The sequence below is a fragment of the Chiloscyllium plagiosum genome, unplaced genomic scaffold (assembly GCF_037043375.1).
Source record: "Chiloscyllium plagiosum isolate Xiang-an unplaced genomic scaffold, Cpla_swu_hap1 HiC_scaffold_35, whole genome shotgun sequence".
Classification (NCBI taxonomy): Eukaryota; Metazoa; Chordata; class Chondrichthyes; order Orectolobiformes; family Hemiscylliidae; genus Chiloscyllium; species Chiloscyllium plagiosum.
The window spans coordinates 30,075,420-30,102,144 of NW_028270173.1; the positions used below are offsets into that span (position 1 = coordinate 30,075,420).

Sequence of the window (26,725 nt, forward strand, 5' to 3'; positions counted from 1 at the left end):
ACAATGAAGCTCATTAAGACCTATTGTGCTAAAAACAGAAGATACTTGTTTTACAGTTACCTCATCACCTCCCAATGGAAACTCTGATGGGTGAGGGTAAAGTTATACTGATAGCTTAATAACCTGCCAATTAGCCCATTGAGGTGGGTCCTCAGCATGTGAAATGCCTGTCCTTGTCACATGACCGAAATTATTGGATTTTAGTTTTGTCACTTGCCTCTCTAAGACATGCATTTGGGTGCAATGTTCCTCCAACTTCCCTTTGTGAGCTGTGACTTGAAGTTTTCTGTGCATGTACACAATTAAAGAGGACACTACTTTTTGCCTTAGGCGCAACACATTCCTGGCTTGTGTGAGACCACACACATTGGATAATTCACTGGATGTGGGCTGTATATACTGCAATGCAAAGTATTGCAGCTTTGTAAAGCAGGGCAGATGGTCCAGTGACTGATAAAAAGACCAAGGTCTTTAAAGTAGAACAAGACTGAAAATTGCCTTATTTTCCAACTTACCCATTGGGTCCAACTAGACCATATCGCCTACCAGCCACAATGAGTAGGTCAGCATTGATGAAGAGCTCTTTCCCATGAGCTGAAATGCTAAACCTCTCCAGCTGAAAAATGAAAGAGAGATTCAGGTCCATTTAAAAAGTATGCAGTTTCCAGAAAAAAAAACTGAGAAGTTTTGCATTAGTTCAACGCGCTTCTTCAAGTTCCAGTTGTGTACTGACATTTACTGGCTATAAATTTTTCTTCCTCAACCTTTCTCTTCTCAGCTCATGAAATACACTAACAGGTATCGAGACCTCTGCAGGATCTTTACAAAAATTGTTATCTTTTATGTCGGTATTGACAAACTATTCAACTACGGGGGGAAATTGCAGCACAGCCCAATTTTGCCTTCATTGACACCAGGCTGAACACCATCTCAAATAGGAACTACTGGATTGTAGTCACAAGCAGAATGTCAGTCTCTCCTCTCCAAACTTCAACTGCCTGATTGAGTGGGACTGCAGCCAAACATTAAGTCTCAACTACTGTACCAGCTGAAATGACACACATTCCTAAATTCAAGAGTGAGAGCTGCCAAAATGACAAATGGCAAATCATAGTGGCAAATGGAGTTCAATGCAGATAAATGTGAAGTGATTCACTTTGGGAAGAATAACAGGGAGGCAGAATACTACATCACTGGAAAGATTCTTGGTAGTGTGGATGTGCAGAGGGATCTTGGAGCCTATGTACATAAATCCCTGATTGTTGCCACCCAGGTTGATAGGGCTTGTTAAGAAGGCATAAGGTGTGTTAGATTTTATTGGTAGAGGGATTGAGTTCCAGAGCCGTAACATCATGCTGCAACTATACAAAACGCTAGTGCGACCGCACTTGAAATATTGTGTACAGTTCTGGTGGCCCATTACAGGAAGGATGTGGAAACATTGGAAAAGGTGCAGAGATTTACCAGGATGTTGTCTGGTCTGGAGGGAAGGTCTTATGAGGAAAAAGTCAAGATTAGAGTGGTGCTGGAAAAGCACAGCAGGTCAGGCAGCATCTGAAGAGCAGGAAAATCCACGTTTTGGGCAAAAGCCCTTCATCAGGAATGAGGCTGGGAGCCTCAGTGGAGGAGAAATAAATGGGAGGGGGTGGGGCGGGGGAGAAGGTAGCTGAGTGTGCAATAGGTGGATGGAGGTGGGGGTGAAGCTCATAAGTCAGAGAGGAGGGTGGAACAGAAAGGTGGGAAGGAAGATTGACAGGTGGAACAGTCAAGAGGGAAGTGCTGAGCTGGAATGTTGGAACTGGGGTAAAGTGCGGGAGGGAAAATGATGAAGCTGGTGAAGTCCACATTGATGCCATGGGGTTGAAGGGTCCTGAGGCGGAAAATGAGGCGTTCTTCCTCCAGGCATTGGGTGTGAGGGAGTGGCGGTGGAGGCCACCCAGGACCTGCATGTACTCAGCAGAGTGGAAGGGGGAGTTGAAATGTTCAGCCACGAGGCAGTGGGGGTTGATTGGTGCAGGTGTCCCAGAGATGTTCTATGAAGTGCTCTGCAAGAAGGCATCTGGACTCCCCAATAGAGAGGATAGCGCATTGGGAGCAACAGATACTATAAATAACGTGTGGAAGAACAGATGAAACTTTAATGGATGTAGAAGGCTCCTTTGGGACCTTGGACGGAGGTGAGGGAGGTGGTTTTGCAATTCCTGTAGGAAGGTGCCGAGAGAGGAGGGTGGGTTGTTGGGGTCGTGGATTGACGAGGTAGATCATGGAGGACGGTCTTTGCAGAAAGTGGATAGGGGTGGGGAGGGAAATATATCCTTGGTGGTGGGATCCGTTTGGAGGTGGCAGAAATGTTGGCGGATGATGCAAATTATGCGGAGATTGGTGGGGTGGAAGGTGAGGACCAGGGGGGGTTATGTCCTTGTTGCGGTTGGAGGGGTGAGGTTCGAAGACAGAAGTGCAGGACGAGGATGAGATGCGTTGGAGCACATCTTCAACCACATATCTTGACTATATATCTTTAATTGCCAGCATCTGCAATATCCACTTCTGGAAAGACTGAGAGACTCGGGTCTGTTCTCACTGGAAAGAAGAAGACTAAGAGGGGATTTGATAGAGACATACAAGATGATCAGAGGATTAGATAGGGTAGACAGTGAAAGTTCTTTTCCTAGGATGATGACATCAGCTTGTAAGAGGGCGCATAGCTACAAATTGAGGGGTGATAGCTTTAAAACAGATGTAAGAGGGAGGTTCTTTACTCAGAGAGTGGTAAGGGTGTGGAATACCCTGCCTGCTAATGTAGTTAACTCAGGCAGATTAGGCATCCTTGGATAAGCACATGGATGATGATGGGATAGTGTAGGGGGTTTGGTTTAGATTAGTTCACAGGTCAGTACAATACTGAGGGCCAAAGGGCCTGTTCTGCGCTCTACTGTTCTAGGTTCTAAAACAAACTGCACAAACCTGAGCAGCATTATCAAAGAAGTCAAAATGTGATAAGCTGTGAGACAAGTGCTTCAGTGGTCAGCTAGGTGATTCGTATCTTTCCAACAGGCTTGTGGCACCACAGGAAATTAGGACAGAAGTAATTATTTAAAAGAGGAAAATTCAAATTAAATCAGAATAGTTTATTTCTGGTGACACCTCCTCAAACTAGAGATTTACATTCAGACAACTCAATAATACGAGTTTTTTTTAAATCACACATGATCATGAATACACTTATTAACTGGAATTAAGTTATATATCGCAGAATCAGTCGGCAATTAATGTGGCTAATTCTAAAAGATGACCCACACTTGATCTTCAGAACAAAACTTTTCACAAAAATGACCTTAAAAAAAAACAAGTCATTCATTATTCTTCCATTTTCCTGCACCTTTTCTGGCCACATTGCCTACACCTGCAGAGATCTTACTAGTTTGATTTGTTAGTAACATTAGTGAGTAGGATGCTTATAGGTCTGAAGCTCACATAAGGAAATTGAGTGCACAATCTGATACAACATTTCAGTGCAGTACTCGTAGACTGTGGAATTGTGAAAATGTAACAATGTGTAAATTAAACTAGTCGAAGTCACTGCACTTCAATGTAGAAGGTATGTCAAATATTTTGAGAAATACTGATGTGGAAAGACTTTAGGTCAATTTGTTCTGTCAAGCACACCATTATTGAGGAAGGAAGCCTGGTACATAATCCAACAGCAACTGGTGCTAGAGCCCTGGGTCAGTTCAGTATCTTAAATTCAGGTGGCTCAACTCAGTCAACCATTACCATCAAAATCTCAACATGGTCCAAAACTAACTGCCAGGTCAGGATATCTCAATAGTACCTTGATATCTGATGCATTCTCCAACATGGCTTGTCTTGATGATTGTTCAGCTTGTGATACAGAGAAGTCACCCTCGGCATCATTTGAAGATTTCAGGATGTCTACTTGACGTTGAAATTCAATCTGGGGAGAATTTGAGGAGACATTAGGACAAATTATACTTTACAACCCTACTTTCCAATACACCACTGGTCCATTTTTTTTTAGCAAGTTATGAAACTACTTTAGTGTCTTATAACATTTCCACTTCCATGTTTTTTTCCACTAGTCCAAACAGGTCTGTGAAATTGCCAATCTTAAACAGAAATACATTGACCACTGTTTACTGAGCGAAGAAGTCGAGCTGTTGATAAGCACGAGTTAACAACCCTAAGAGAGACCCTACAAAAAGAAAGAGGTTGTAAATAGGTCTCTGCGAATAAATGTTCACAATCATAGGGTTCCACACTGGCATCAAAATTTTATTCCCAACCCAATTTTATATTTATACTTGAAGAAATAACAGATAAATTAGTCATGGCCAATTCCCATTTTGGGGAGTCCTGCAATAATTGATCTCACAGCAATCAGCATTGGCTCTCTTCAATATTTACATCAGTGACCTCCTTTCTCACAGCTCTTTGCATAAGTTTTTGAATTAGCTCCGACTCTGCAGGTTAAAGAACTTCAGGATATTCATTAAAGATCTGTGCGCCCTGGAAATCTCATTCAAAAAATGTCGACTTTGACCAAATCTTGCCAAGACTGTTCTTTCAGCCATGCAGAAAGGGCAGGAAAAAAGATCACATCCAGTCTGTGGTCAACCAATCATGCAATACCCAATGCCAAAAACTCCTTGACATAACAGCTAACAACAACAGAACACCACCCAGCCAAAGTCAAGGTGAAAGTGGATCTCAGACAAAAATTAGCAGGTACCATTTCAGCATAATAGAATGACCATGCTATGCATGGCTTCAATTACCTAATCTATCCAATAGCACAGTAATGGTTCTCAATGGGACTAAGAACAATACACACAAACATGGTACACTTACACCTATGGGATAGCATGAGGGCAATTTCAACAGAGGCCAACGCAACTTGAACGACTTCCAGCTCAAGCAGACTTAAACATCTTGAGTCCACAGGATAAAACATCCTTCCAAAGTACACCACCGAACCGAGTGCCAACAAAGCACACTCATTAAAAGACCCCCCCCCAAACCTCGTGGAGCACAAGTCACTCCCCTCATAATTGATCACGGTGCCATCTCCCAGTTAACTGAAAATAGGTAAATGACCTAAGTCAAAGCCCAGGTTTCAACCTTCCAATGAAAATCAAAGCAACCTGGTATCACTGGACAACAGGCCAGGGAAGCTGTGGTCACTGTTCCACAAGTAAAATTGTGACTGTGTTGTGCAAATCAGACCACTGTCCACATCTTGAACTCCTGCCCCCAAAAGATCCACACGTGGTACCATCACAAGCATGCACATAATAATATCTAAAGCCACTGGATGGATGAGTAATCATGGCACCTTTAACTTTCTTTGCATTGTTGCGCATATGTGAGAGAACAACTTGAGTGCTCAACGTGGTACCTTCCTTTCATTTAGTGCTAGAAATTGCAATAACACATTGTGGATGTGGGACCAGTTCCTCTTGGAGCACACAAAAAAAAGGCATGAAGAGGCACATTAACTCCTAATGTAAATCCAATAGGAACAGGAGTAAGCTATTCAGCCTTTTATTCTTGCTCCACCATTCAATATAATCATGACTGATCATCCTATGGAGTACCCTGTTCCCACGTTTAACCCATATCCTTTGATCCATTTAGTCCTAAGAAATATATTTAACTCCTTGAAAGTATTTAATGTTCTGGCCTCAACTGCTTTCAGTGGCAGAGAATTCCACAGGCTCATGACTCTCTGGGTGAAGAAACTTCTCCTCATCTCAGTCCTAAACAGCCTACTCCGAATCCTGAGATTGTGAACGCTGGTTCTGGACTCCCCATTCACTGAGAACACGCTTTCTGCCTTTACCCTGTCTAGTCCCAAGAAGCCCCACCTTCATTCTTGCAGGCAATACAGTCCTAACTGATCCAGGCTCTCTTCACGCCTGTCATCCCAGGAATCTGTCAAACCTTAGGTACACGCCTTCTGCAGCCAGAACATCCTTCCTCACCTAAGGAGACCAAAACAACATACAATGCTCCAAGTATGGTCTCACAAATGTAGCAAGACATCCTTGCTTCTGTATTCAAATTTCTTTCTTTGAAGGTCGCCACTGCTTGCTGCACTTGCACGCTCACTTTCAGAGACCGGTGCACAAGGACACTCACATTGTGTTGTATCGCTACTTTCCTAATTTATCATCTTTCAAATAATAATTGTCCTTCTTGTTTTTGCTACCAAAGTAAACTGTAGCATTCGCTTTGGTTAAAGCCTTGGTTTTGCTTTCTGGTCACAACTGTCTGGTACCATAGAATTCAACTTTGCAGATGTTAGGAGCACAGTAAATTATTAAAGTACCACATGCGGGCAACAAACTAATCCCTCCTTTTCACTCGGGTGAAATGCAGCACAGCTCAGTTTCAGATTTTTCCAAGGACTACAAAATAGAAATGCTTAAGTGTAAAAAAAGGTAACATAATTCTTACCTGTTTCTTCAGTTTCTTTTTCTCCTTTTTGCTCATATTGGCATATTTGTCATCTGTTGCCTTCTCCTTCGCAGCCTTTTCATCCATTTCCATTTCGTCTTCACTAGCTTCAATCTGCATTATCAGGGAGTAAAAAAAAACCTCAGGAGGCTTGTGGGTTCGAGTTGTGCATGTATAACCTTCTCACATTGTAGAAGGAACAGAAATATAACTTATCCTTTGTTCTGAGTTCAGTCCAAATGTTTGTTTTACGTCAGCTTAAAAGAAAACTACTATATTTGAAATCTCTCAACATTAAGCTGCTGAGAACTTATTAGCTTGAATGTGTTCGACTCTGAAGTGTCCTTAAAAAAAACACCCATATTCAATTTAATTAAAGGAGCTTTGGCAGAGCTAAGAACCAGGAATTCCTAAATATGTTGAGGACTTGCTGGAACGCAACCAGCTCCAACTATACAACCAAATGAAGAGAGCACAGTAAGTTTCACACTGCTTGCCCAGCTAGGGCTACGCTGGCTCTGACCCATCTGTGCAAAATGGGGAAAATGTCATTTTTTTCAAAGGTACTTCATGCAATTATAAACTTTATGGAACAAGTCCAGCCTAAGTTGCCCATCTGTAACTGTCCTTGGGAAGACAATAGCAAGTCAATTTCTTGAACCGCTGCTGTCCAACTGGTGTAGGTACATGCATAGTCTGTCAGGAAGAGAGTTCCAGACTTTGAATCCAATAACACAGTGAAGGAACAGCAATGCAGCTCTAGGCTCAGATGGTGTACCTCCTGGAGTGGAAATTTCAGGTGGTGGAGCAGCGTCTGCTGCACGTAAAAGACAAATCTTATTTTTCTGTATTCTTGACTTGTCTGAAGTGGAAAAAACCAAGGACTATGGAAAGGATTGTTTAAATCCAAGTTACCTGACAAATTCTAAGTGCTGTTTACACTCATTTGTTCAAGCAGTCAGGGAAGTCCAGTTGCAGTCAAGAGATGTGATTTGGCCAGCAATATGCAGCTGATTAATTTGTTAATGAGTGACCTATTGTTGATGATGAAGCCTTCCGTCTCCCAGACAGCTGAACAGCTTGTAGGTGTGAATATTTGGATCAGAGCCATCAGACCTCTGGAAATGAAGGGTTGTCATTCTCTCTGCAATAAGAATGCCCTCAAGCCTGGAATAAAACCCTATTTATTTCCCTTCATCAATTGCTGTGAGCAGTGACTTTTTGTAAGTGTGAAACAGTATCTATTTCTTGCCTCCTGCAAACAAAAGTAACTGAAATGGCACAATCAAGGAGCAGCAAATCTTAAGCAAAACTGATCATCTCAGTGAACCCTGTGGACAAGGACCCAAATTGCCTTTCTGATCTTTCCCTCCATCTAAAGCACCCATGTTTATTTGTCTCTGTCTGTATATATAAGAAAGGGAAGTTAATGTTTTATCAAGTTGAATTACATATCAATGGCTCATAATTGTTTATCTGTAACTAGAATCTATGAAGGATGACTATTTATTCAAAGTTCAGTACAGAAACCTGTTCCTGTAAACCTGGGTCTAAACGACTTGCCAATGGAGAATTTTAAATACTTTATGAAATCTTTAACTTTTGTAATGATACCAGAAACAGCAGGGCTCAATTTCCAGCATGCTACCCCAGTGAGATGAAACGTGCACTTGTGTTCTATATAATGGCAGTCACGGACTTGAAAAATGTTGAAAAAGGAGGCTTGGTAAGGTGCTATATATGATGCAGACTGCTATGACTCTATCACTGGAGAAGGAATTAGTAGCTGACGAGTATCTATCGATAGGTTGCTTTTGTCCTGGATGGTTTTAAGCTTCTCGAACATTATTGGATCTGCATTCCTCCAGGCCAGCGGGAAGCCTTCTTGTGCCATACAAATGGTGCGCAGTTTTGAGGTACTCAGGTGAGTTATTCACAATAAACACCGAAACTCTGGCCGACAGTTGCAATTGGTATATTTATATGGGTGGTCCAATTAGGTTTCTGGTCGAATGCAACTGCAAGTTTTTGACAGGAGGAGGTTTAGCTATGGCGGATGGTAACGCTGTCAAACGTCATGGGGAGATTGGCTCTCATTGGAGTCACACAGTACCTGGCACAAGTGTGGCACAACTATTTCTTGCCAATTGTCAGTCCAAGCTTGAAAATGTTTAAGTCTTGCTACATATCGAGTTGGACTGCTTCAGTATCTAAAGAGTCATAAAGGATGCTAAAAACAGCAGTCATCAGTGAAATTAGTGTTCCTGACTTCACAATGGATATTATGCAATTGATAAAGCAGCTGTAGATGGTTGGACCTGAGGAATCTTTGCAGCAATGTCTTTAGCCAAAATGATTTACTTCCAATAATCACTATCAAAATTTCTGTCATATATCACTCCAAATGAGAAATTTCCTCGCAATTCCCACTTACTTCCTATTTTGTTCAGGTATCTTGGTGCCACACTACATCAAATCCTGCCTGTCAAGGGCAGTTACTCTCATTTCGCCTGCTGAAATTAACCTTTCTCCATTTTGGACGAAGGTTCCAATGAAGTTAGCAACTCGTGGCCCTGACAGAATACAAACTGAGCATGAGATTTGTGCTGTGCAAGTACCACTTAATAGCATTATTAATTACACCTTCCATGACCTTTCTTACGTTTAAGTGCAGGCTGATGGGGTCGGAATTGGCCAGACTGGATTTGTCCTTTTTTTTTTTACAGACAGGACATCCCTGGGCAATTTTGAATTACATGGATGATATTGCTGTCTTTACTCCCCATTGAACTATGTTGATTTTCTAGTTTGATGGTTAAAGGATATGCCTGACCACAAGATTAATTTGTTATCAAATACAATTCTATTGCTGCTGATGACCCACAATGCCTCAGGGATGTCCAGTTTTATTCCACTTAGTAGGATGATTGTGCGACACAGCATGATCCTAGTTTGAAGACCAGGTTTTCATTTCCAGAAGAACTATTTGGTGGTCACTCTAGATTCCTCACAGCTTGTTGCAGAACCTCTAGCCAATCTGATTGGGCCTTTCAGACCTGTCAGTAGGTGATGCTACGAAGCTACTATTGATGATGGGAATTGATATCCCACATCATGTGCACCTTCTGTGTCTTTGGTATCTTCAGCGCTGCTTTCAAGTGGTGTTCAAAATGGGAGAGTACAGTTTTATCAGCTGAGGAAGAGCAATTGATGACATGGTAATCAGAAGATGCCATGAGATTTCATTTGTTTTGCAGATAATGTTCAGGACCCCATGAAAATACCCTAACTATAAAAATATTGTGTTGACACTTCTGCCAAATCTTGACCTGCCAAGATCTTGATCTTAAAGCACCTAGGACATCGGACGTAAGGTATAAACTGGTGAAAATGACCATGCAAAACTGGTGCATAATCAGTCTGGAACAGCTCTTGAGATGTTAGTAATGTTTGTAGGAGCTGACTGGGCAGGATTTGCTATTTGTTTCTGATGTCTAGATCAATGATGGATAGTCCATCTAGTTTGTTTCCTTTTCAACTTTTCTGTAGTGATTTGCTACAAATGAGAAAAGTTTTGTAGACCTGCTCATATGGCAGTCAAGAGTCAATCCGTGAAGAACATCAGTGGACCAAATGAGTTTTTAACCACAACCTGGTAGTTTCGCAGTCATCATTATTGAGATGAACTTTTGATCCTAGATTTAGTGATTAAATTCCATTGGTTCTTTGGGTGCCCGAGAAATAGCCTAGGCCTCTACATTACTGGTCCCGCATTATTACCACTATGCCATCTGTTAACTAAATTTAATCTTTTAACACTCACTCAGTATTTGATGCATAAAGACTTAATTTACCTCATTCCATTGAGTAACAAGCTGATCGAAGTAGTAACATAAACTTATATACATATATTTGAAATATCATTCCACTCGCCCAAAAATTCAGGGAATTGAATGTACAACTTCTTCCCCCCCCCCCCTTTAACACTTACACTTGAACATTCTGTTCATCCAAATCACGTGCCTATCCTAAGCAATGTACCACTCACACCACTGCTCTCCTTTCTGTCACTTGTGTTCCACTTGCTTGTTTAATCACTCTACCTTTAAAAACCTCCTTGCTATCTACCTAATATACAAGCTCCATTTACTTGCTGCATTTAATTCCTCCTACTACCCTCTCTTGTTCACAGAAATGTTCCACTATACTGGGCTGCTACTGCTAGAAATGATCCAGATCTATAAAATCAAACAGATTTTAATCAAATGTAAAGTACACACAAGAAGTGAGCAAAATAATTCAGAATATAATTGCTGGGAGAAAACATGTTCCATGGTTTTTAATTAGTCAAAGTATCACTAACATAACAGGAGTTACTGACTCCTGTTAACATTCTAACTTGCTGCTGGGCTGAACAATTATCCCTAGCCAGAAACATCTAAATTTTTAATGCAGTATTCACAGACCTGGCAAATATAAAGTTGCTTATGTTCTAATATATGCACCTTGACTTTTGAATTGTCTTTGGAACCCTTTGACTGGGATATATCCTCTTCGTTCTCAACCTCCAGATCTTCATCTTCCTCCAGCTCCTTCTCCACTTCTAGGGCAGCAAAGGCATTTACAGGCTGTTTGGAACAACAAAGTTAAATTAATTTTACTATTGCCAAATTTCATTCTGCATGCAAAACTCAAATTAGCTTAGTTGACATTTCCAAAGTTCCCGTCAGTCTTTTTTTGGTATTGTGCTATGTACTTGTGAGTAATCACAAGAGGCCGATACTCTATGATACGAAACAGCTTAAAAGTGATTCCTGTCATTGAGAAGCAATCCATCTCATCAAAAGGTTAATTGTGGGATCCTATTCCTTGGGCATTACACATTCTCTATTTACATCTTTCGTAGCCATTCCTACTTGCAATGATTAGACGATTAGTTGGCATGCTTTTTGACAACACAGATAAAATTAATTCTGGGTTCATGAGAGGCTCTCATGCATGTACTTTCCTCACAGATGCACAAAGCCCAATCATTTTTTCCTATACCTTGCTCAGGATGTCAAGGAAATTGCTACATAACAGAACTTAACAGTTTGGAAAATCAAACTTAATTTTTGTAGTTTGTGAATCCATGCTTGATGAACTTCGACACAAAATCATATAAGGGATGTAAATATGACAGTCTATGTAGTCAGAACTGTTTAATTTCAACCGATGATATATGTATCAATCATACATATCATTTTGGAAATAGGAGATTTTGCCTAAAACCCATATAACAGTCACTTGACCGTACCAAATTACATAACTGATCAACATTATGAAAATTGTTGAGAAGGACATTTAATCAACAAAGTGAAAACAAGATTTAGTTACAGTTCTGTGTGCTTGCCTAGCTGAGAACTGAAAACGCCTCTACATTTCGCATCATCAGCTTCAAATCCTCCGCCTTAAGGTACTAATCTTACTTCCACATCAAGGTTTGACAACTCAGCCATGCAGATTTGGATATGATTTAAGCAGAAATGCTGTTTTTACATTATGTTTAGCCTTACAAACAGTTACAATACTAACTGTACTCACAGCTCAGGAGTGGGGAAGGGCAAGATGTGTATTTAAACAAGTCAAATAAGTTCATGGAAATATGTGGAAACATCACCATTCCTCTCTAGGTCATGCACCATCTTGACATGGAACTACATCATTGTTCCTTCAGTGTCACAGAGTCAAAATCTTGGAACTGACTCTCTAACAGCATGGTCAGTACTTTCACAAAACTACAATAGTTCAGAAGTGCAGCTCATTACCCCAAGGGTAACTAAGGTAATAAATTGCCCAGATAGCAAAGTCTACATTCCCTGAACGAATTAACAAAATAAAAAGAAATTGTGCCTTTCTGGAGATAAAATACCAGAAATACTTGCATCTCAAGAATATATTAACAGAAAAGCATCATATCAAACATAACAAGCCTTTGCTTCTAGTGTTGTAAATCAAGTGTTGTAAATCATGGCACTGGGAATGGAGAGTGGTGGCCATTTGATCTCTTCCTTAGCAAAGATTGGCCATTTATATAACTGGTTCATACCCACATATTTAAGTGACCATGACTAACTATAACCATAGATGTTTCACTTTTTTTTTAACCTTGTGCTTTCCTTTAGCTTTTGTGTTTTTTCCTTTTTTAGGCCACTTTTCCTGCTCTTCCTCTAGCTCCTCATCGTTGTCAGAGAATGCCTATGATGAAAATCAAATGAGAAAGTCTAGTTAATTCCTTTTGAATGTAATATTACCTATAAAGTCGCTTTTAAGATTAGATTAGATTAGATTCCCTATGGGAACAGGCCTTTCGGCCCAAACGTTCCCCACTGACCTTCCGAAGAGTAACCTACCCACACCCAGTCCCCTACCCTATATTTACCTCTGACTAATGCACCTAACACAATGGGCAATTTTTAAGTTCACTCTTTATTTGTTCAGTGTTTAGGAGAACATCCTGTGTCTAGTACTTTCTGAGGTCTTTCGCCTACACGCGTGCATTAAATTTACACTGGTGCCTTGTTTCCGTAACCCTAGATACCTCAAGAAATTTTGAGGGAATGGGCTTGCAGAAACTATCTCATGATAACAAATCTATGCACTCGCATGAAAATTTGAAGTCTGGTTAATAGTGCTATAAAGTCACTGTGCATCACTTAGCCCCCAGACACACTATACTGGAAAATTATTTTTAACAATCAGAAACTTCTGTTCCCATTAAACTGATATAACCTGCTGCCATTGGTTGAGGTGACATCATACAACTTGTAATCGAGTGTCATTAATACTGCACGAAACAGGAAACAAAAAAAAAGCGGGACAAAAGGCCACAAAAGACAAAATATTTCACTCTACTGGCACACCACCTTGAACATTCACTTTCTCCAATAATGATGCACAATACAGCAGTATACATCATCATCAAGATGCACTACATTAGCTGATCAAAGTCTCTCGACAGCACCTTCCAAACTCCAAGACCACTACTACCAAGAAGGAAAATGATAGCAGATACATGGAGCATCACCACCTACAAGTTCCCCTGTATGCCACACAGCGAGAATGATATCACTGTTACTTCACTGCCACTGGGTCAAAATTCTGGAATCCCCTTCCTAACATCATTGTATGTGTCCCTACACCACATGGACTGTGGCATTTCAAGAAGACAGCGCACCACTACCTTCTCAAGGGAACAATGCTGGTTTAGCTAACAATGTTGAAACTGTACTGAAGAATTATTTTTACAATTTAATCCAAAGGGGAAGATAGTGGCCGAGTGGCAATGTCATTGGACTCAAGCTTGAGGCATAAACTGATGCTCTGGGGATTCGTGTTTAAACCCCACTACAGTGGTCGATGAAATTCAAGTTTGATTAATTAAAAAAAACTCTAAGTGAAAGCTAGTCTCAAATGTTAACCATGAAACAGCATTTATTTTTGTAAAAGGCCATCTGGTTCACTAATGCCCATTCGAGAAGGAAATCTGCCTTCCTGACCTCTTCTGCCATCCACAAAACTCCAGAGCCACAACAACGTGATTGAGCTTTAACTGCCCTCTGAAATGGCTTAATTCAAAGGAACCCCCAGCTGGATCACAAATGCTGGCCTTGCCAGCAATGCTCACATCCCATTAAAGGATAAAAATGTTTGCAGTTTTTGAACAAGGTATCAAGTTCAATTCATAGCAAATTGTGCGCAAATTTCAATCACTGAAATCCTTAATAATTTGTACGTCTATAGAATCTTCGAATGCAAGAGTTCAATCAACATATCCAGCTTTTACACTTGCACATAAGTATAGGTTCAGTATAATTGCAGTACGTTTTCATTCAATAATATTCTTGCCAATTTCATCAAACCAATAATACAGAAAATGTAATCAACAAACAAAAAAAATCAACAGGATAAATGAATTCCATATGTAGAAACATAATTTAGATGTTTATTAAACCCAATTAAAAATATGTTTGTCTTGGAAGAGGAAACCCCATAAATGGTCAAACCATTGGGCTCATAAAATTAAATAAGAAGGGCAGGTTGCAGAAACATGCTATGTATTTATGATTGGTGGTCTAACCAACATTCTTCAATAGTGAAAAGGAATTTAATTGGACATTTAAAGGGTTCCATTGGTCAGGGAATTTAAAGCAAGACAACGCTATGCTAAAAACGAGATGGAAGTCAACTCAGATGGCACTTCTTCACCCAAATATGGAACTTTCTTCCCAAAATAGCAAAGGCTATTTGAGTTTTCAAGACTGTAAACAAACAAATATTTTCTCTTCTAGGACTACAAACTGATTTGGAAATTGGGCTGCATTCCACCTTGTGGTCTTGTTGGCATTTTATTTACTTTATGTCTACATACTGTACGGAAAAAGAATGTGTTAAACCGTTTGACTCCCATAATCATGATTAGAAAGTGTGTATTTAGGGGTCTTGAAGAGGTTTTTATTTAAAGTTGTAAGTTACATCGCAGCAAATAGATCCTTTCTTTTCTTGCTAAAGTTAAATGGATCAAAATAAGTAGTTTCTTTTATTATTACAGACCAAACTTGGTGTGAATTGCTTTGGTCTTGAGTAGTAGTCAGTCAAGCAATTCAGTTATTTTTATGGCCCCATTTGGATTTGACATATTCATACATTTTGTGACAGTTTGGGAACAGTGGGACACAGCCTTTCCAGTTAAGCAGTGACAACAGAGATTGATTGTGTGTGTTTTGGCATGGGTCTCAAAAGATATGGCACATGCCTCTGAGAAAATGCTACTAATTAGGGTAGCCATATCTAACTGAATGGTGGAACAGAATTCTGGAACTGAATTGCTTATTCTTCTTCTTATACAAATTAAGAATAATTAAATATACGGTTAACTGAACATTGAACCTTATGTTTACATTTTACAAGCCCGATCCATCTACCTTTTGCTTTGCTTTTGATTTCTCCACCTTTTTACTTTTCTTGCTTGACTTTTCTTCTTCTTCATCTTCAGATTCTACCTGCAGCAGAAAGCATTGTGCTCAAACTAAATTCCTCATGAACTTGCATTTGCTTTACATTGATTTGACCCAAGCACAGGTGATTACAGAGTCAGAGATATACAGCAGAGAAGCAAACCCTTCGGTCCAAGTCATCCATGCTGACCAGATATCCTCAACTGATCAAGTCTCATATGACAGCATTTGGCATAGATTCCTTCTAAACCCTTCTTATTCATATACTAATCCAGATTCCTCTCAAATGCTGCATTTGTACTCACCTCCACCACCTCTGGCAGCTCGATCTCTGCGTGAAAACATTACCCCTTAAGTCCCTTTTAAGTCTTTCCACTCTCAACTTTGCCCTCTTGTTTTGGACACACCTACCCTGGGGGGAAAACCCTCCTCCAGATATCTCATGATTTTATAAACCTCTGTAAGGTAACCCCTCAGCCTCCGACACTCCAGGGAAAAAAAGCCCCAGCCTGTTCAGCCTCTCCCCATCTTCTAGGGATTCACTCAATCTCAGCTATTCATACGTGCCATACACCTACCAGTCTTGCCCTTCACACTAACAGGAATACACTCGGTCTCTGAACTCTCATTATCTTTTTTTAAAAGGCCTCCACTTTCCAACAGTCCCTTTACCTGCAAACAGCCTCCCCCAATGAATTTTTTTTAAAGTTCCTGCTTAATACAGTCAAAATTGGCCTTACTCCAATTTGGAACTTTAACTTTTAGACCAGGTCCATGCTTTTCCATAACTATTTTAAAACTAATAAAATTTGTCACTTAAAGTGCCCCCTGAGACACCTCAATCACTTTCCTTATTTCACAAAAGGTCAAGTTTTGCTCCTTCTCTAGTGGGTACATCCACATATTGAATAAAGAAGTTGTGATATTCACTTCCAGTGAAGTACTAGCATGACAAGTCAAGAGACTAATCAATTCTGGAATTTCCCAGATTTTCTCTTTTAAAAAAAAGTTGGAATCTTTGCTTGCAAGGTTATCAGAGCAGGTGGGATCATGAAGTTGAGATTACAATCATATCAGGGATGATTTTATTAAATGGCAAAGCAAAAGGACTATATGTGGTCCTAACTCATACTGCTAATTGTCCTAAAGCCAAGCAGCTGAACACCATTAACTTAATGAAAATTGTTGGCATACAAATAACAAAAACAAACTATTTTCTACAATTGTACAATTATTTCTTTCTAAGTAATTGACACAAACCTTTGAAAGTTAATATAGAAGATCATTTGGAACACTTCAATGGTAGCTTTCTAAAGAAGCATCTGAGATACTCAAGTTATCACTGCAGAACTTAAAGCAGATAATCAGCTACAGAACACCCTCCTCATTCCTGAAGAAGGGCTTATGCCCGAAACGTCGATTCTCCTGTTCCTTTGATGCTGCCTGACCTGCTGCACTTTTCCACATTTTTAAGCTACAGAACACTACTAACTATTAATTAGCTCATTGCAAAATGGCTGAATGAGGCACAGAGAACACAACTGCATTTTCCATAGTCTCCTGGCTACAGTGGCTCTGACCACTTCTGTAAATAGTCCAATGAGGGTGTCTGTCCTGACCACTTTATATTCCTACAATAGCATAAACCAGGGATTAACAATTGGAAACCCAAGTTGTCATAACTGGTTAGTGAATTTTCCACACACTGGCAATATTTTGCAACAGCAAACGGTAACATAGGCCTGATGTGAAGTGTTAAGATATTTTCTTTTATAGACAGCAAATATACATACTGAGTAGTAGTGTGATCAAATTTAAATAATTACAATTTTCTTCTCAACTATATTACTACTGCTATTAGGTTACGTTTCCCATGGGATTTTAGATTCTATCCAGCTCTTTAAGGATTGTAGCAAAAGCAAAATACTGTGGTTGCTGAAAACTTGAAAAACAAACAGAAAATATGGATATATTCAGGTGGTCAGCCAGTAGCTATGGAGAGAAAAATACAGTTAAAGCTTCAGGTCGATGATACTTTGTCATGATGGGGAAACAATGCAGACCTGCTTCAGAACCAATCATGCAGTTCTGATGAAAGATGATCAGCCCAAAATATTAATTTTTTTCTCTCACCACAGAGCTACCAAACCTATTTCTAATAAATAAACACTTGAAATAAAGTTATCCTTTTATTTCTCACAAATAAAGCTGGTTATCTCCTACCTTCTTACAAATGGTCAATTACCTATGAAACAATACTTCATAAGGAAAACAGTTCCTGTTAGTCACAATGACTTTGAAGCCTGAGATGAGACAATTCATCCTCAGACTTCTACAGAACAGAAATAGTAGCATTTTAAAAAGTGGTTAATCTGCCTTTCATCGACAAAGTCCAGTCCATTTAAAGCTAAACCTTTTAAGTGAGTGATAGCCTTCATTTCTATAAACCAGTGAAACATGGTTTTATAGCACACCTCTAAAATAACTCATGCCCAAACCTTATTCACAAAGACAAACACTGAAAAAAAAACACTGAATATTTTATCTTATCATTCAGTTCTTCAATGGACATCATCCTCTGTTCATCACCATCTTCACAATCTATTTAGACATAACCATTAGTACAGGAAAGCCAAAAGTAACTTGTCATTTGCCAATACTAAAAACATCGCTAGTGGCCAAAATTCTAAGTCAGGCATGCCACAAGATAATTAAGAGAACTGTACCTTTTGCTCATTTGTTTTTCCTCTTTCATCCTTATTGCCTTTTTTACCTTGCTTCTTGTTACCTTCCTCAGGTACAGGCTAAGAAGTATAAAGACAACACAATTACTATTAACCCAAACAGCACAAATGAACAAATGACACTCAAGATTTTCAACTTGTATCCAAAATCTCATTAAATTCATAACAAATTCTCTTTTTCCATGTTTTCTACTTCCCCACTGAAGACTCTGTGTACTATTGTACTTGAACAGTCAAGTTAAATCTCATCCCCAATCAATGTGAACTGTAGAAACTTTACAGTCAAGGTCAATGGATTAGGAGCAAAAGTGCTGGTTCACTCTCCTTAGCTTGGGATATTGTGGTTAGTAGAAGTACTGTTACTGCACTCTTTAGTACAGGTGAGAGAATGAATTTGTTATGGGCCATGTTGTGTGGTATTTGACCAAGAAGTTGATCACCTCTTTCTGTTCCCCTAATCTTCTCAACTCCAAAAATAGATTTAATTCTAAAATACGCTGCATCTGGAATGTGAGCCTGTCTTTTCTCTTTTCAGATGCTGACCTACTTGCTATGCACAAACAACATTTTGTCTGTTTCAGACTCAAAATTTATGTTTATTTTAAAAGCACCATGAGTCAAAAACCAGTGTTAACAAAAGGAACTTGCAATTAAAAAGCTATCTTAACTTCTTGATTTCCAAACTCTCACCTTTCCCTCCTGACTGAAAATACTACAATTGTTACTTTTGATTCTCTCATGCCATAATTCAAATTTCAAACAAGTGTCAACAACTTTATATTTGGCTTTTAAAATATAGATTCAAACCTTGCTGTTAAATAAAATGCATGGTAAAATCTAATGTGCTAAGTTGATTTTATTTATTATAAAAGGTGTGCAAAACCATGCAAAAGAAAAATCTTGAGGATTTAACAACAGGACAAACCACACCAAAGCTGCATCAAGTACTTAGTCACAATGCAAATCATGAGTAGGAACACCATTGCTCCTTAAATAAAGGGTAAGAAGAAAACACTGATAGAATAGGCTGTTAGTGGTCGAAAAACACTGCTCATCTGCTGTAGAGATTCTTGAATAAAGCTGCTGGACTGCTCTGGTGAAAGCAGCAATCATAACTGGACAACTAAACCTCAATGGAGGGAATGCATAGTACTTGGATTTTATTCAGATTGGACAAGGTAGAGGAGCTACCACTCACCATCACTTTCAGTTACAACAGAGGAACACCAGAGAAGCCCAACATTGAGGACATTAGTCCATGAAACAAGATTTACGCTTTAAAATGAACAAGAACATTTAGGGAATGATTTTCTTGATAAAATGTGTCCTTTTGAAATATGCTCACTCTCCTGGTCACCGAAATTGTGTCCAAGTAATTTCCATAACAGATTGTGATGGTGAGAAAAAGTTAAAAACAAAGAGTCCAGGCACCCCAATGTGTCAAAAAACATGCCTTTTGTGCAGTGACATGTTACCTGTGGTTTACCCTCAGAACACTCTCTCTTTTCCTTTTTGCTTTGCTTCTGGTTACCCAGATTCTCACTCAATGCAGTCTGTAAATGCAAAAGAACCAGAAAGGAAGGAAGCAAGTCCAGAAAAAGAAAAAAAAAAGAAAATCCAAATCACTTTCCATTTAAATTTCTTTTTAAATTAAATATGTTGCAGAAGTGGACTGCCTTTCAATGCAGCACCTGTATCTTAACTATAACCTCAAATTTATTGATGTGAGTTTTATTTTAAAAAGAATAATGAATGATGCACAAAAATTGGCCAACACTCCAAGAGAGCTCCACTGATTTTCTTCAAATTAATACATTTGAAATCCTATCCTAGGCCTTGCCTATTGTTCTTCTTCCTGCCTTCCATCTTTCACATACACCACAGCTAACTTTCCATATCATAATGAAAGACTGCAGACCTGAAACATCAATTCTTTCTCTCTCTACAGAGAATGCCAGACCTGCTGAATATTTTCTTGTTATTTCTGATTTACAGCACTTAAACTATTTGGTTTTCATGTGAGACACAGTTAATTTTTTTTTACACCGTGTCTTTTTGCATTCTAAATAACAAAGTGAGACGGTAAAGATGCTGAGACTGATATAGGTGCAGCTCTATTATCATGGTTAATGGATACTCAGAGCAAACCTGCTGGATAATCTGTGCTCAACTTCAAAGGCATTTGCAAGGGGGTTCTGAAGAGTCTTAATCCTTAATGTCATAAACTGGGAAGATATGGCTAACACACCACATCGAAAAATTCCAATCATCAAGGAACCAGATGGGCAGTCCAGTGGTGATAGAGGGGAGGAATGAAGAAAGGTTTCAAGAGTTAATATTGTCTGCATATTATCAGCTGCTTGAGCATTGAACTCTTTAATGTTTCATGGCAAAGGTCATGGCAAAGCATGGTTTTAGTTACTAATTACAAATAAATCTAAGAGGAAGCTAAGGAGATATTTCTTAACCTGGAGTGTGTTTGTAAAGGTGGAACTCACAAACACAGGGACAATATTTTAGATGCTTTCAGAAGTGAACTAGTCAAATACAGAAGATGTATGCCAAAAGGCCAAATGAGGCCAATAGAATTGGTTGAGACTGGTGTGAACACTGCACAGACCAGTTTAACTGAATGGCATGTTCTTCAGTTCTATATGCTATTTCACGATGTTGTCATGAATGGGCTTGTTTTTTGAAGACACTGCCTTGACTGATTGATTTCCAGAGTTTCCAGTGCTCAGACTGCTTGGCACAAAATACAGAAAGCAGCAAAATGCTTGTGCAAGTATTTGTCCCATTACTGCCACAAGCCCGGTTTCTGACAGCCAAATTGTAGATGGTTAGCACCATCTGGTGGTAGAGAAAACAGATCTTAGCAATCAAATACCAAGTAAAGCTACTGATTTACAATGCTGGCAAGATCACATAGCAAAGGCCTTGAATGGAAATTCTACCTCTAGAAACATTACATGGCAATGGAACGCACCATTATTACATTAAGTAGGTAAGGCTGATGCAGATGAGATGAACCCTTGGTGAAGAGGTCAGAATATCAGGTGTCAATAAACAAATGCACAATTCATCATATTCAGACTCCTCTCCCCAAAATTGACACAAACCTTATTTTTCTGATTTTTGTTAGTTTTGGATGGCTGCCTTTCTGTTTCGTCGTCCTCATCATTGTCTTCACTTTCACTCTGCTCAAGGCTGAGAGCTGCAAAGACGTTGCCACTCTAAATTAAAAAATGAAAAATTTACATTAAAAGCAAAATCAAGAATGACAGAAGTACTGGATATTTTCAACTGAACATATATTGGGATGCACAGCATCTCATTTATCAAATACACATGATTTACTTTCAATTAAAGAGGAATCAACCCATTGTGAAACTATCATTTGTCAATAAGATAATAACAAGAACTCATATCAACTGATAATGAAGCAAAGTAGAATAATCAACCTATATTAAATTGAAAAGGAACATTTGCTTCAAGTTAATCAAATTAAAGCTCAAAAATTTAGTTTTGACAATTTGGTTACAAAATAATTCATGAAGTCCCTCATGTCAGCTTTCCAGCATGGAACTGAAAATTCCTGACCTCCAGGATGCCTCCAATTGGACACCTGTTCTGGAACTGTCCACAGTTTTTGAAACATGTTAGACTGACATGCACCTATCCACTATGTCTCCTTTGCTTCTGGGTTCACACATGAGCATGGTTGAACAAAAGGACAGAGGACAAGCACTTAAAAAGTTATGGGAAAGGCTTACAAATAGGTTGAAACATCACAAGCAAATGAACATGGCAGAAATTAAACACAGAAGGCAAAATGGAACCATGAAAAAAGGCATCAATACTTTAACATCAGACAGAGTCTTGAGAACAAATGTAAACAATGTGATGCTGCTGCTCTTTTAACAAGGTTATAGAACATAGAAGTACAGCACAGTACAGGCCCTTCGGCCCTTGATGTTGCGCCGACCTGTGAAACTAATCTGAAGCTCATCTAACCTATACTATTCCATTTTCATCCATATGTCTATCCAATGACCATTTAAATTCCCTTAAAGTTGGAAAGTCTACTACTGTTATGTAGTCTTTGGCTTTTTATCCTCCACCAAGAGAGGTCATAAAAGCAGTGATTACCAAAAGTCCGGCTTGGATGGGTTTCAAGGCCAATTTGATTATAGCTAACAGGTACTGCCTCAGGAAAAAAGCTTTCAAGTTTAAAAAAATACTCGTACACTGAACGGGGAGTGGTCAGTTCTCCCAGCTCAGCTTTCCCCAGTTTGGTTTGGTTTAGTTTCCAGCAAGCAGCGTTGAAAGTTACTAGACCCAAGGAAGCAGGTCCATGCTGATCCTCCCCATCTCAGACATCTCTCCTGTATGACCCTGTGTTGATTTTACCTTTTTTACCAAGGGGTGTTTATGTGGATTGTTGCAAGTATTTGGAACAGCATCATTCAGGTGGGATAATCTGTTGGGTTTTCAGATAGGGTTAAGTTATTATATATTCTGTTCTCTTTTGTTTGTGTTTCATTCAGTAATCATACAGTCATAGAGATGTACAGCACAGAAACAGACCCTTCGGTCCAACTCGTCCATGCTGACCAGATAGCCCAATGCAATCTAGTCCCACCTGCCAGCACCCAGCCCATAGCCCTCCAAACCCTTCCTATCTTATACCCATCCAGATGCCTTTTAAATGTTGCAATTGTACCAGCCTCCACAACCTCCTCTGGTAGCTCATTCCATACGCGCACCACCCTGTGTGTGAAAAAGCTGCCCCTGAGGTCTCTTTTATATCTTTCCCCTCTCACCCTAAACCTATGCCCTCTAGTTCTGGACTCCCCGACCCCAGGGAAAAGACTTTGTTCATTTATCCTATCCATGTCCCTAATGATTTTGTAAGCCTCTCTAAGGTCTCCCCCTCAGCCTCCAACACGCCAGGAAAAACAGCCCCAGCCTATTCAACTCTCCCTATAGCTCAAACCGTCCAACCCTGGCAACATCCTTGTAAGTCTTTTCTGAACCATTTGAAGTTTCACAACATCCTTCCAATAGGAAGGAGACCAGAATTGCGTGCAATATTCCAAAAGTGGCCAAAGCAATGTCCTGTACAGCCGCAACATGACCTCCCAACCCCTGTACTCAATACTATGACCAATAAAGGAAAGCATACCAAAAACCTTCTTCACTATCCTATCTCCTTGCAATTCCACTTTCAAGGAGCTATGAACCTACACTTCAAAGTCTCTTTGTTCAGCAACACTCCATAGGACCTTACCATTAAGTATATAAGTCCGGCTAAGATTTACTTTCCCAAAATTCAGCACCTCGTACTTATCGAAATTAAACTCCATCTGCCACTCTCAGCCCATTGGCCCATCTTATCAAGATCCTGTTGTAATCTGAGGGAGCCTTCTTCGCTGTCCACTACACCTCCAAGTTTGGTGTCATTTGCAAACTTATTAACTATACCTCTTATGCTCATATCCAATTCATTTATATAAAATGACAAAAAGTAATGGACTCAGCACTGATCCTTGTGGCACTCCACTGGTCACAGGTCTCCAGTCTGACAAACAACCCTGCACCACCATTCTCTGTCCTGTACCTTTGAGCCAGTTCTGTATCCAAATGGCTAGTTCTCCCTGTATCCCATGAGATCTAACCTTGCTAACCAGTCTCCCATGGGGAACCTTGTTGAATGCCTTACTGAGGTCCATATAGATCACGTCCACCACTCTGTCGTCACCAATCCTCTCTGTTACTTCTTCAAAAACCTCAATCAAGTTTGTGAGACATGATTTCCCATGCACAAAGCCATGCTGACTATCCCTAATCAGTCCCTGCCTTTCCAAATACATGTACATCCTGCCCCTCAGGATTCCCTCCAACAACTTGCCCACTACCCACATCAGGCTCAGTGGTCTATACTTCCCCGACTTGTCCTTACCACCCTTCTTAAACAATGGCATATTAGCCAACCTCCAGTCTTCCGGCACCTCACCTGTGACTATCGATAATATAAATATATCAGCAAGGAGCCAAGCAATTACTTCCCTAGTTTCCCACAGAGTTCTGGGGTACACCTGATCAGGTCTTGGGGATTTATCCACTTTTGTGTTTCAAGACATCCAGCACTTCCTCCTCTGTAATATGAACATTTTTCAAAATGTCACCATCTATTTCCCTACATTTTATATCTGCCATGTCCTTTTCCACAGTAAACACTGATACAAAATATTCGTTTAGTATCTCCCCCATCTACTGTAGCTCCACACAAAGCCCGCCTTGCTGATTTTTGGGCGTCCCTATTCTCTCCCTAGTTACCCTTTTGTCCTGAATGTACTTGTAAAAACCCTTTGGATTCTCCTTAACTATTTGCCAAAGCTATCTCATGACCCTTTTTGCCCTCCTGATTTCCCTTTTAAGTATACTCCTACAGCCTTTATACTCTAAGGATTAATTCGATCTATCTTGGCTATACCTCACATATTAGCGAGTTTTGAGAAGATTTGTAGCTCAGGTTGAGATTTTGAATGTAGGTTTGCTCGGTGAGCTGAAAGGTTCATTTTCAGACGTTTCATTACCTTACTAGGTAACATCTTCAGTGGAGAAAGTGAGGTCTGCAGATGCTGGAGATCAAAGTTGAAACTTTATTGCTGGAACAGCACAGCAGGTCAGGCAGCATCCAGGGAACAGGAGATTCGACGTTTCGGGCACAGGCCCTTCTTCAGGAATGAGCAGAGAGTGTTCAGCAGGAGAAGATAAAAGGTAGGGAGGAGGGACTTGGAGGAGGGGAGTTGGAAATGTGATAGGTGGAAAGAGGTCAAGGTGAGGGTGATAGGTCGGAGTAGGGTGGAGGCGGAGAGGTCAAGGAGAAGACTGCAGGTCAGGAAGGCGGTGCCGGGCTGGAAGGATCCGGCTGAGACAAGGTGGGGGGAGGGGGGATGAAGAAACTGGTGAAGTCCAAGTTCATCCCCTGCGGTTGGAGGGTTCCCAGTCGGAAGATAAGACGCTCCTCCTCCGACCGTCGGGTTGTTGTGGTTTGGCGGTGGATGAGTCCAATGACCTGCATATCCTCGGTGGAGTGGGAGGGGGAGTTGAAATGCTGTGCCACAGGTTGGTTGGGTTGGTTCGTCCGGGTGGCCCAGAGGTGCTCCCTGAATCGCTCCGCAAGTAGGCGGCCTGTCTCCCCAATATAGAGGAGGCCACACCGGCTGCAGCGGATGCAGTAGATGATGTGGGTGGAGGTGCAGGTGAATCTGTGGCGGATATGGAAGTTTCCCTTGGGGCCTTGGAGAGAAGTGAGGGGGGAGGTGTGGGCGCAAGTGTTGCACCTCCTGCGGTTGCAAGGGAAGGTGCCGGGAGTGGTGGTTGGGTCGGTGGGGGGTGTGGATCTGACAAGGGAGTCGCGGAGGGAGTGGTCTCTACGGAAAGCTGATAGGGGAGGGGAGGGAAATATATCCTTGGTGCTGGGGTCTGTTTGGAGGTGGCGGAAGTGACGGCGGATGATGCGCTGTACATGGAGATTGGTGGGGTGGTAGGTGAGGACCAGTGGGGTTCTGTCCTGGTGGCGGTTGGAGGGGCGGGGCTCAAGGGCGGAGGAGCGGGAAGTGGAGGAGATGCGGTGGAGGGCACCGTCGACCACGTCGGGGGGGAAATTGCGGTCCTTGAAGAAGGAGGCCATCTGTGTTGTACGTATTTTGAACTGGTCCTCCTGGGAGCAGATGCGGCGGAGACGAAGGAATTGGGAGAATGGGATGGCGTTTTTACAGGGGGCAGGATGGGAGGAGGTGTAGTCCAGGTAGCTGTGGGAGTCGGTAGGTTTGTAGTAGATGTCCGTGTTGATTCGGTCGCCTGAGATAGAAACAGAAAGGTCTAGGAAGGGGAGGGAGGAGTCCGAGACTGTCCAGGTGAATTTGAGGTCGGGGTGGAAGGTGTTGGTGTAGTGGATGAACTGTTCAACCTCCTCGTGGGAGCACGAGGTAGCGCCGATACAGTCATCAATGTAGCGAAGAAAAAGATGGGGGGTGGGGCCAGTGTAGTTGCGGAAGATGGATTGTTCCACATACCCTACGAAGAGGCAGGCATAGCTGGGGCCCATGCGGGTGCCCATGGCTACTCCTTTTGTTTGGAGAAAGTGGGAGGATTGGAAAGAAAAGTTGTTCAGGGTGAGGACCAGTTCGGTCAGTCGAAGGAGGGTGTCGGTGGAAGGGTACTGGGTGGTACGGCGGGAAAGGAAGAAGCGGAGTGCTTTGAGTCCTTCGTGATGGGGGATGGAGGTGTACAGGGACTGGATGTCCATGGTGAAGATGAGGCGTTGGGGACCGGGGAAGCGGAAATCCTGGAGGAGGTGGAGGGCGTGGGTGGTGTCACGAACGTAGGTGGGGAGTTCTTGGACTAATGGGGACAGGACCGTGTCGAGGTATGCCGAGATGAGTTCGGTTGGGCAGGAGCAGGCTGAGACGATGGGTCGTCCGGGGCAGTCAGGTTTGT

General features: G+C 41.0%; 1 protein-coding gene across 3 annotated transcripts in view; it reads right to left on the minus strand.

The window, feature by feature from the left end:
- abcf1 (ATP binding cassette subfamily F member 1) overlaps positions 1 to 26,725 on the minus strand; it is a 71,486-nt gene that overhangs the window by 25,517 nt on the left and 19,244 nt on the right. The window contains exons 6-14 of one of the 3 annotated variants that reach the window (XM_043678024.2): positions 21,337 to 21,450; positions 19,693 to 19,770; positions 18,200 to 18,277; positions 15,441 to 15,518; positions 12,625 to 12,714; positions 10,983 to 11,105; positions 6,478 to 6,591; positions 3,833 to 3,955; positions 516 to 616 (exon numbers count right to left, since the gene is read on the minus strand). In XM_043678024.2, coding sequence (XP_043533959.2) covers positions 516 to 616; positions 3,833 to 3,955; positions 6,478 to 6,591; positions 10,983 to 11,105; positions 12,625 to 12,714; positions 15,441 to 15,518; positions 18,200 to 18,277; positions 19,693 to 19,770; positions 21,337 to 21,450 — 899 coding nt within the window. The remainder of the gene's footprint in view (positions 1 to 515; positions 617 to 3,832; positions 3,956 to 6,477; positions 6,592 to 10,982; positions 11,106 to 12,624; positions 12,715 to 15,440; positions 15,519 to 18,199; positions 18,278 to 19,692; positions 19,771 to 21,336; positions 21,451 to 26,725) is intronic. The other 2 variants (XM_087979453.1, XM_087979451.1) reach the window with 2 other exon arrangements.